At 33.7% G+C, this 9752-nt stretch overlaps 1 protein-coding gene across 4 annotated transcripts; it reads right to left on the bottom strand.

Annotated features, from left to right (window-relative positions):
- Positions 1 to 2618: 2618 nt before the first annotated feature.
- Positions 2619 to 9256, bottom strand: LOC117121613 (caltractin-like). Of its 4 annotated transcripts, none has more exons than XM_033266851.1 (5): positions 9137 to 9256; positions 7299 to 7482; positions 6200 to 6348; positions 4326 to 4537; positions 2619 to 3035 (listed from the first exon to the last, which is right to left on the bottom strand). In XM_033266851.1, exons 2-5 carry the CDS (start codon positions 7431 to 7433, stop codon positions 2863 to 2865), a joined length of 669 nt encoding a protein of 222 aa, XP_033122742.1. In that variant the 5' UTR covers positions 7434 to 7482; positions 9137 to 9256; the 3' UTR covers positions 2619 to 2862. The 4 variants fall into 4 exon arrangements, with proteins under 4 accessions (XP_033122742.1, XP_033122740.1, XP_033122741.1 ...); XM_033266849.1 differs by having other exon boundaries at positions 9076 to 9205; XM_033266850.1 differs by lacking the exon at positions 9137 to 9256 and adding an exon at positions 9064 to 9134.
- Positions 9257 to 9752: the final 496 nt, after the last annotated feature.

The following is a 9752-nucleotide window of genomic DNA, read 5'->3' as shown; positions in this document are numbered from 1 at the left end:
AACAGAGGACCTATTTAGTAAAAACTGGGAGCTTTTAATTGGCGAAAACTTAGAACGTAATATTAATTTAACCGTGCATGTCTTAATGTAGTGTATTACGTTCTACCCTAAAATCTGGGATAGCCGGCCAAATCTACCTTCAGGCTAGAATGTGGAACTTACTGTATTAAACACTGGTGCATTAGTCTCCACATACGTCGTAAAAAATTAATTTTCAAAATAACGTGCAACGCCAGCCACAGTTGAGTGAATTCATTTTGTGTTTTTGTTCAACGATTTTAATCGAGAGCTCCCAAATGGCTCACTTGGACTGTATTAGTCTAATGCAAGGTTTAGGTAGTTCAGTATATTGAGTCAATTTATGCATAGAGAAAAGCAACAGCTGTTTCTTTGCTCTATGATTTATGCATACATCTAATATGAATTGGTGTTTCTACATATATTATTGAATTTATTAATTTATAAGCATTGTGTCTATGTTGCTGTAACTGAAATTATTTTGATAATGTGAGTTTGGGTTCATATCTCGCTAATACAAATTCATGCTTCCAATTTGTTTTCAAATTTACAAATATTTTCTGTTGATACTGCATATACAAATAGCACAAGTTTGGTTTTCTAATGACGTTATCTGATGCTAGACATATTTAATTTGCCAGTAATGCAATATTAATGCCTCTTAATGTACAAAAAAGAAGAAATCATATCACTTAGGGTTTTTTTTTTAAATACTGTTGATGACTTTGTATTACAGTATTAAAAAATACCATGTTCATTTTTGTTTTAAAATAAAATTTGATGCTCGCTTAAATTTTCTATCTTGAATAAAAATCACAAGAATTATGCAGTTGTGGAATGTGTCATCTTGTGCATAAGACAACATACTAAAATATAGAATACATAACCTGAAAAGCTGCTTGTCATTGTACAGCAAGAAGAGAAGGTTATTATTTTGCATTACGCCTTTTCCATGAATGTGTAGACATAATGAAGTGATGACAAACAACCCAAGTCAGTGGAGTGGAGTGTCGCATCACCTTAACTTTTTCTGGAAAATGTTCTCTTCGTTATGGAGTTATGAATTTTTAGATAACATGAGGACAAGAATTCAGCCGGCCTCAAAGCTTATCTTATTTCTGTTGGGTTAGGTTGTTTGTCATCACTTCAAGGTGTCTACCGATTCGTGGAAAAGGCATACAGTAGACTACAAACACAGGAGATAAAGCAAACCACTACGAATTGTGTCATTCATTTATTGCATCAATCAAGCGATACTGTGACATTGCATATATTACATCTTACAAACACTGTACATTCTGGCATGAGCAGTAGTTATCAAACTTCAACTTGTACATTTTTTTTTTAAATGAGAAATTTAGTTTACAGTATATCACACAATAACAAATTATATGGATGGAATGTTTAATAACAAATAAAGGCTAAAAAAGATAATATCCAATTACTTATAACATATATTTTTATACTATATGTAGGCTTATGAAAATGTCAATTATTTTATTATATATTTAAAAGTACAGTAAATTATATAGCACCCTTTCATGCATAGTATGCAGTTTATAAAAATACTATTTATTATCTACAAGGTGCAACATTCTCCATTCACATAAAAAAATTAGTTACTGTACAAATCTTATAACTAATATTTATTACAGTATTCAAGATTGACAGGTTTGTTGCTTGTGTCAGTCCTATTTTTTTCCCCCGTTTCACATTTCCAAATTTTTTCTGTGTTATTGCGCACATTTTAATATACAGTAATAAATAATGATTGTTTATTTGGGTCTGTTGTCTTCCCATAATTCCTTTAGAGTTGAACAGCAGAATAAATATCCTCATTTAAAATATTAGTAATATACTTTTTAGCTCCAATGAGAAGCTCTAGAAACACTCGGCTAATTGATTAATACTGATTGATAGATTATTTTTGTATGGGCGGCTTTAGGGCCAATATATTTTTATTTTCTATTATACTGCCCTAATTTTAGTTCTGATGAGGAGCTCTAGAAACACTCGGCTGATCGATCAATAGATCTTTGTATGGCAGCCGTTAGGGTCAATATACTCTAATGCCTCTATTATACTGCCCTCATTGGAGCTTTTGAGATTACAAGAAATTGCTTACTTGTTAATAGACTCTCAGGGCAAGATGCTTGCGAACACCTGTCTGTCAGTGTCACAGCTCATATAAACTTCTACAACTGGCACACTTTTCAAAGACTTTATCAATATACAAAAATAATTAATGCAAAGAGTGATAGCTTTCCACACAAGCAACATTCTTGGTCAATAACCAGCATGATTCAAGTACCAGATGATATGAAGATTCAGAATGAAGATCTCTGGAATGTGAGCCAGGCTTTTATAATCACACCTGAAATCAACGATATATGGAATTAAGTTGGCGGTTTACATAAGTGTCCTATCAGGGACACAAAAGGGGAGCTCGAAAGGTGGGCCAATCGAGATAACACTACCCTAGGGGTCCAGGGAAATGCTCCCACGGAATTTTTTGTTTTTTAGATGCCCGAAAATAAGAAGGCATTCGAGGCATTTTGGGCAATAATTTTTTCTTTCTTTCTTTTCTCCAACCCCCACCCCTTTTTTTTACTTTCCAAAAGGGGAGGGGGAGCGAGAGGGGGAAAGGGCGGGGAAATATACAGTTATTTAACCTATTTTATTTTGCACCTTAACTGGCCATTACATTATCATAGGATTAATACCCAGAAGATTATTAAAACCAGTTGCAACTAGTAATAACTTACTTATTTGTACAGTAACTGGATACCAAATTACAATACTTAGATTTTAGTTTTATGAATATATTATCATTTTTCATAACAGTTAAAAGAGGTTTGTCTTTAGCATGATATTGGTAAACTCCTCCAGATTTACCATACCATCACCGTTGGTATCTGCTTCTTCTATCATTTCCTTAAGTTCAGCCTCGGTAAACTTAGCACCAGCTTCTTTGCAAGCCTTCTTGAGATCATCAAGGGTTAGCTGACCAGCACCCTCTAAAGGAAAGCATTAGATACAGGTCAAATATGGTGGTAAGTGTACGAGTAATTTATCATAATGAATATTTATCATAAGTAATATTTACCGAGATCTATTACTTAGTTTGAATTCCATATCTTTTTATAAAAGGTTTGAAATAATAGAAATTATATAATTTAGGCTATGTTCAGACTTGGATATAAGCCGTGCTTACATTAAGCCCGGTTTAACTTTGCTGGGCGTTCAGAATGGCTGGATTAGCCAGGCGCGAGAACCGGGAAGTTAAATTTGCATATTCATGAACCAGAACCAGGAAATGATTTTCAAAACATTGCGTGTGAAACGTACGTTCTCTCATAGTGCGTCAGCCACTACGTCACTGAATGCTGATTGGTGAATTTTTGACCCGAGTTCAACACAGAACCCCCCGCAGTGATTAAAGCCTGGCTTAGAAAGGTTAAACTGAGTGGCACGCCAGGCCTAGTAACTATAGGAACAACGCCTGGCTTGAGATAAGCCACCTACAGTAGTTCAGACTAGAGGGTGGATAAACCCGGTGAGTTGACCCACCTAGTCTGAAATAGGCCATAGTCACTGGATGAATTTTATAATCAGATATCTAGGTCGATTTAGGATGAGGGCGCATTGTAACAGTTCATTTCAAATTTTGCTCACTTTAGTTACAAAAACCTACAAAATTCCTGTTTATTAGAAACTAGCTGACAAATAACTGTAACAAAGTATACACTAATATAGCTGAAACAGTATTAACTAAGACCTAGAGGTATTATTTTGCAATTGAATTCAATCTTTTAATGCTCATCAAGTAGGCCCACTTTGACTTGGCCAAAGTGTATTGACAGGTACCAGTTACCTGTGTTCATTGACTTGTCATCACCTGTCTTGTCTTTTGTATTTTTGTACTGTACTGATCAGGGTGGGTAATAACCTTGATGGCTTATGCAGCAAGAAAAGATTGAAATGTAAACTGAAAATTCAATTATTTTCCATGCCACTTTGTTTTTCCTATACTTTCAATAAGTACATATTACTATTCAAATAAAGTTGAATAAAACCCAAATTGATTGTAATTTACATGCCAGATCAGTGTGTTTTTTAACTCACCTTGTCATTTCAATTTGCAAGTGCAAGCAAAAAAATTGTGTCCTATGCAACACAAACCAAAGAGCAGACATTAAAACATAAATTATTAAATCAAAAACCTAGCATAAAAAATGTAAATTTGGTGGATTATATAAGTTTTAAAATTATGATGAATAAATGAATTAGAAGTACAGAAAACTAACCATAGTCAAACATTTTGAAGCCTTGTTCAATCTCAGCGTGAATATCCCTGGCTGTTCCTTGTCTATCAATAACAAACTGAAGGAACTCGTTGAAGTCTATTAAGCCATTTTTATCGAGATCCATGTCTGCTATCATTTCTCGCGCTTCTTTCCTTTTCAGTTTGAAGCCCAAAGCACGCATCATCCTTTGTACTGAGACAGCTCCTATTTGCCTGTTGAAAACCACAACATCAACATGATGATGAACAAAAAATCTCAGAAAACAATGAATTCCTTATTTGATAACAACAGATTTTAGTAGAATTTTTATTACTTTTGCAGATTTGTGTTCCATAAAAATTGTTATTTTATAATATTTAACTTTTTTTTATTAAATAAAAGCTAAAAAAAAAATCCTGATGGTAAGATTTCTGAAAGGATAGTTCTATGATATATTTCTGCCAGATTTGTGCAAGTGTCTTGGTGGAAAATCGTAACAAACATTTTGACCTTACTCATATTAATATGATTATCTTGTATGTTTAGAAATATCTTTAAAAAAAAAAAACAATCATAAGATGGTGTACTTGATAATCAAAACATTTCAAATTGAATTACAAATGACTGGATGTCTACATAATATTAATTCTTTCTTTTAAAAATTCAAATTCAACCTACTTTGTTAACGATGTTTTTGCTTCAGTCGCAGAACATGCTACTACCCAAAATCATGTACTTGACTGGGATGCAGCGAAATTGCTTGCAAAAGGCAACACAAAACATACCAAATGGATTAGAGATTCGATCTGGATAAGAAGGAACGAAGATGAGGGGCATACAAACTCAAATCATCTCTATATCCAGCTGATTGTGAGGGTGCCATTTTATGAATGACACCAATGTATGACATCGTCAGGTGACATACCGGCTTGAGAAAGCTTCCAGTGTGATAGCGAAACGACACTAACAAAGTAAGTTGGATTTTTACAAAGAAAGAATTAATATTATGAAACATTTGAAATCCTCATGAATTTTTACAATAATTTCAAGCATTGTGAATAAAGTATTCTGTATTACATTGTCGTTTACAAGGATGAAGAGCTACATGTATAGTAATTTACTCAATATTTTGGCTGGGAAACTTGTCTTGGAAATCTGCTGACCAGCAACAAAATCTCCTCATACCACCCACCACATTCTCTCAGCTAATGTCACTTTCCCTTTTTGCAAAAAAATATTCTTGTAGTCCAATGACTGGATCAGTACATACAATTTCAACAGTATACACACATTGTCTATACTGTATAAAGATTGTTTAATTAAAGCTTGGTTTCCATAGTTACCGGGAAGGTTGAATCTGGTTCAACTTTGCCTATTGTGTTGCAGACAAATCGGGGTGCCTTCCCGATTCGTCTGCACAGCTAGCAATGCAACCGGATTCATCTGAACGCAATCGGTAAAACAAAACTAGGTTCAACCTTCCCGACAACTGTCGTCGATAGGGTGAGCGATTTTATGGAAACCGAGCTTTATGCTTTCATTAACTTTTTGTTTTTAATGTTTAAATACTACTTAAATTATTATTTTAGTTATTATCGTTTACTAATTTGTTTGACAGTCTTCAGAAAGAATTTCCGTTACAGTATTTTATGATGGACAAATAAAGCAATTCAGTATTCAGTAATTTGTATTTGTGTTAATAATTTTTCCTGCATTTTATATCACAGCCTTGCATGGCCTTGATGAAAAAAACCCTTGGGTGAATCAAGTTTTCAGTGTTGAAATTATGTATTTATTATTTTATCAATAATAGACAAAGGTAAATTTGCACAAGGAGGTAATTCTTTTTTTGCCTCCATGAACACTGCACACTGACCTATCTATAGTAAACTTACTTGTCTTCATCTGCAAACACTTCAAAAACTGTCTTTAAGTCCCTGATCTCATGAGGAGTCAGCTCAGTTAGCACTCTTGTTGACACCTTGTATCCCATAAATATCTTAGTGTCAGCATCAACCGTTTCTTCAGTTAAAATTGCCTTTAACTGGAAAGGAAAATGAATATATTTGATCCCAATGTCTCTTTTACAGTCATTGTACCCCTGTGTGAATACCTATCTACGCCTACAACTCTGTTAACGCGTCAAATTTTATGTGACAAATTTGTGTGATGTGCCCATATACGGACATGATGATGTCATTTTACACCCACATACAGGCATATCACATTTATTTATTTGTCACATAAAATTTGATAGTGTGACACAGATTTCAGACATGATACAACATTTGTTTTTTAGATTAACGTGTTTGTGAGTTTATGAGATTAAATTATTCCTTTGTTATAATAAAACTATGATTTCTACCACTTAAAATCCAGACAAAAAATGTTATACTTGACTGTTCAGCAGTCTTAAAATGTGGCAGACAAGCCAAACCAGTCAATCCTCGCAAATCATGTTTCTGAGATAATGGCCAAAACATGTTTGAATGTCAACATTTTATTAATCCAATTTATTGCACTAAACTAACCCTTATATATCTATACATCATGCTATGATATTGTTATCATAGCTACTCCATTCAGACTAGCATCGCATTGCTATCGGTTGTAGCAATTGCGACAAATCGCAAAGTAAAATCGTGTGTGAAAGCTCACCATTATAGTCAATAAGTAATCGATATCAAAATTATTATTCCTCCCGATTACCACGGAATCCGATTGTAACGAATCACAACAAATTCCACAGGCACTTTTTGGCTGAAGTCAGTCAACATAGGCCTAGCCACCAGAGGCTAGGCCCTAGAATGTAAAGTTTTTTGTGTTGGTCTGAATGTGCTCATTGATTGCGATCGGGAGTAATCAGTTTTGGATTACCACCAATTACATCGCAACCAATCACAAACAGAATGCAATTTGAATAGGGTATAACTTTCCAGAGAATACAATATTAATAGTAGGCATAGCCTACCTTACTTTTTACTATATACATACATTTTCCTTGTGCGACCTGTTTTGATCATCCACAATCCCTAATCGGTCAGTAATTGGAGCAATAGGGTCTTCTACTATGCCAGAATCTTCTGGAGATTTAGGCCTCCTCTTCTTAACTTTCTTCTTTCCAGGCATTACAGTTCCTTCCTAGAGATGTCATGTAATAGCAGCATGGAAAAAGTGGCTACAAAAAACGAAACAGAACTAATTTATCAATACTGTAGTTATGTTTGGACAGCCTTCCATCTGAAGTAAAATTACGACGGAAGTAATATTTCACGAGCATGTTACTTCGGACGAGTGTCCACACAATCCTTACCCATGGCATAATGTTCTTTTGACTTTAAATATGTATTGTCCCTTGCTAATGTCAAAAAATAATAAAAATTAATTTTTAAATGAACTTGCTCATTTTTCAATAACATACAAATTATTAACTTGTGCATAGAACTTAATATTGAATTAAAAAAATTTGTACCCTGATTTTTAAACCAGAAAAATATAATGAAAATAATAAAACACTTCCAGTGACTGGAAGTGTTTCTATCATGAAAGTAAACTGATGGGTAGACATTTTTAAAATACACTAATTACTATGTTCAAGTTGATAGCTTTTATGTTACTTTAAAATGGGCAAGTTAATTTTAAAAAAAAATTTTTATGATTTTTTTGGTATTTAGCATGGGACAATACATTTTTAAAGCTTTAGAACTATGCAAATTTTCCAGAAGTTATAACCACTACTTTTGTTGTCTCTCAACGGTTATTTTGCACACAAATTTTTAAAATTGTAAACAATTATGAAAACAGTGTCAAAAGCTTAAGGCATGGTTACACTATGATGATAACGATCGATGAGAAAAAGCTAAAGAAAAGCAAGATTCGATAATAATTTCACAAATCAAATCAAATGACCTCATATTCATTGGAAAACGATAACATTGCTTTTGCTACTACGATTTTATCATTTTTCCATGATTGTGATGTCATTAGATTTGATTTTGGAAAATATTTTGTTATCATCACGATAAATTGTTAATGAATCGTGCTAGTGTGAAAACTTCTTGTATTTCTTTTATTTTCTATAAGAACAATTGTTTTTAGCTTTGTATCATTGATCGCTATCGTCATAGTGTAGACAGGCCTTCAAGCATCACACTCAGAAAATGTAATTTTAGCACTCATTTGACTATTTGACGCTTCTTGGGTCAAAACTACTTGTCACTTCATCATTTATTATTCCAACATACCTGTACACACACACACAAACATATACAAATCAAGCCTGGGGATAACATAAAGTAAACAAATTTCTATCAAGAGCTCTCCCAACAAAAAGATGAGTCAAAAACTTACATTACATTGATTTGAAAAAAAAAAGACAACAAATTAAAATTGCATACCTACTGTATTTTAAACAATTAAGAAAAAATACCTGACAAATATTTACAAACCATTCATATAAAATTAAATTACAATGGTAGCGCATAAAATCGATAAGAATACTAAATAGTACCAGCCAAATAGGTAGGCTAGCCTAGGCCTAGGTAGTAGTACTAGGCCTGGGCCCTAGTAGTAGACCCAGCCTAGGTCTGCCTGAGGCTATATAGGCCTAGGCCTAGCCTAGTTTAAGTGTTAAGTAGCAGCTCCCTCGCTAGCCTAGAAAGGCCAGTCTGCCTAGCCTATTGTTTGACAAAAAACAATCATAACTGTTATAATATCATCAGCATATTATTATAATCAATAGGGCTACGGCTTAGCCTACCACAACATTTACCGATTAATTATGGTTTGTTTTACGAAACGTTTTCTTTCCTGGAAAAAAAGTTCTTGTTTACCGTTTCTCTCAGTTCTCGTCGCTAAGAATAGTGCGCCCTCGTTAATTTCCAAAGTGGTTCTCGTTGGTTGTTGTTCCCCATTCGTCGCCTAAAGCTTGGTTTTTTATACCATGTTCATACAATCGCTACACTCTATTGCCGAAATAATAATAATTTATTGAACTTACACTTTTGTTACAGCGGCATTCGTCAATTGACGGTGCGTTCAAGACCAGCAAAATTACAAAAAAAAAGTTACATAAAAAAAAAATATAAAAAGCACAAGCACAAAATTTGAATGCCCCTTCATAAATTAACAATTAAACTTAAATTAAACTACTTAAAGTATATAAATACAAAGTAGATACAGAAATACAGACTTATTTTCCTGTACAGTTCTATAGGTCTAAACTTACACACGCACATCTAGGTAAACACAATCCAAAAAGAGAAATATTGAGGAGAAAAAAAAACAAAAAAAAAACTCAACGTCACAACATAGCAAATCATTAAAATAATACAAGTTTATTACCGGTATATATACATGGGTATACATACACATGCATACACACACACACATAAAGTATAAATATACACACACACACCCCTACACACGCGCGCGCGCACACACACACAC

This window comes from Anneissia japonica, unplaced genomic scaffold (assembly GCF_011630105.1).
Source record: "Anneissia japonica isolate Jap-2015-1 unplaced genomic scaffold, ASM1163010v1 scaffold5825_len372023_cov165, whole genome shotgun sequence".
NCBI classification, from domain to species: Eukaryota; Metazoa; Echinodermata; class Crinoidea; order Comatulida; family Comatulidae; genus Anneissia; species Anneissia japonica.
This window is presented reverse-complemented; position numbering and strand designations above follow the sequence as displayed.

Coding starts and splice junctions, on each gene's coding strand:
- LOC117121613 (XM_033266851.1), bottom strand. CDS start 7,433: ATGCCTGGAAAGAAGAAAGTTAAGAAGAGGAGGCCTAAATCTCCAGAA. Junction 4,538..6,199: donor GTGTTTGCAGATGAAGACAA/GTAAGTTTACTA, acceptor GGTTTTCAACAG/GCAAATAGGAGCTGTCTCAG. Junction 3,036..4,325: donor CTTCAAAATGTTTGACTATG/GTTAGTTTTCTG, acceptor GCTTTCCTTTAG/AGGGTGCTGGTCAGCTAACC.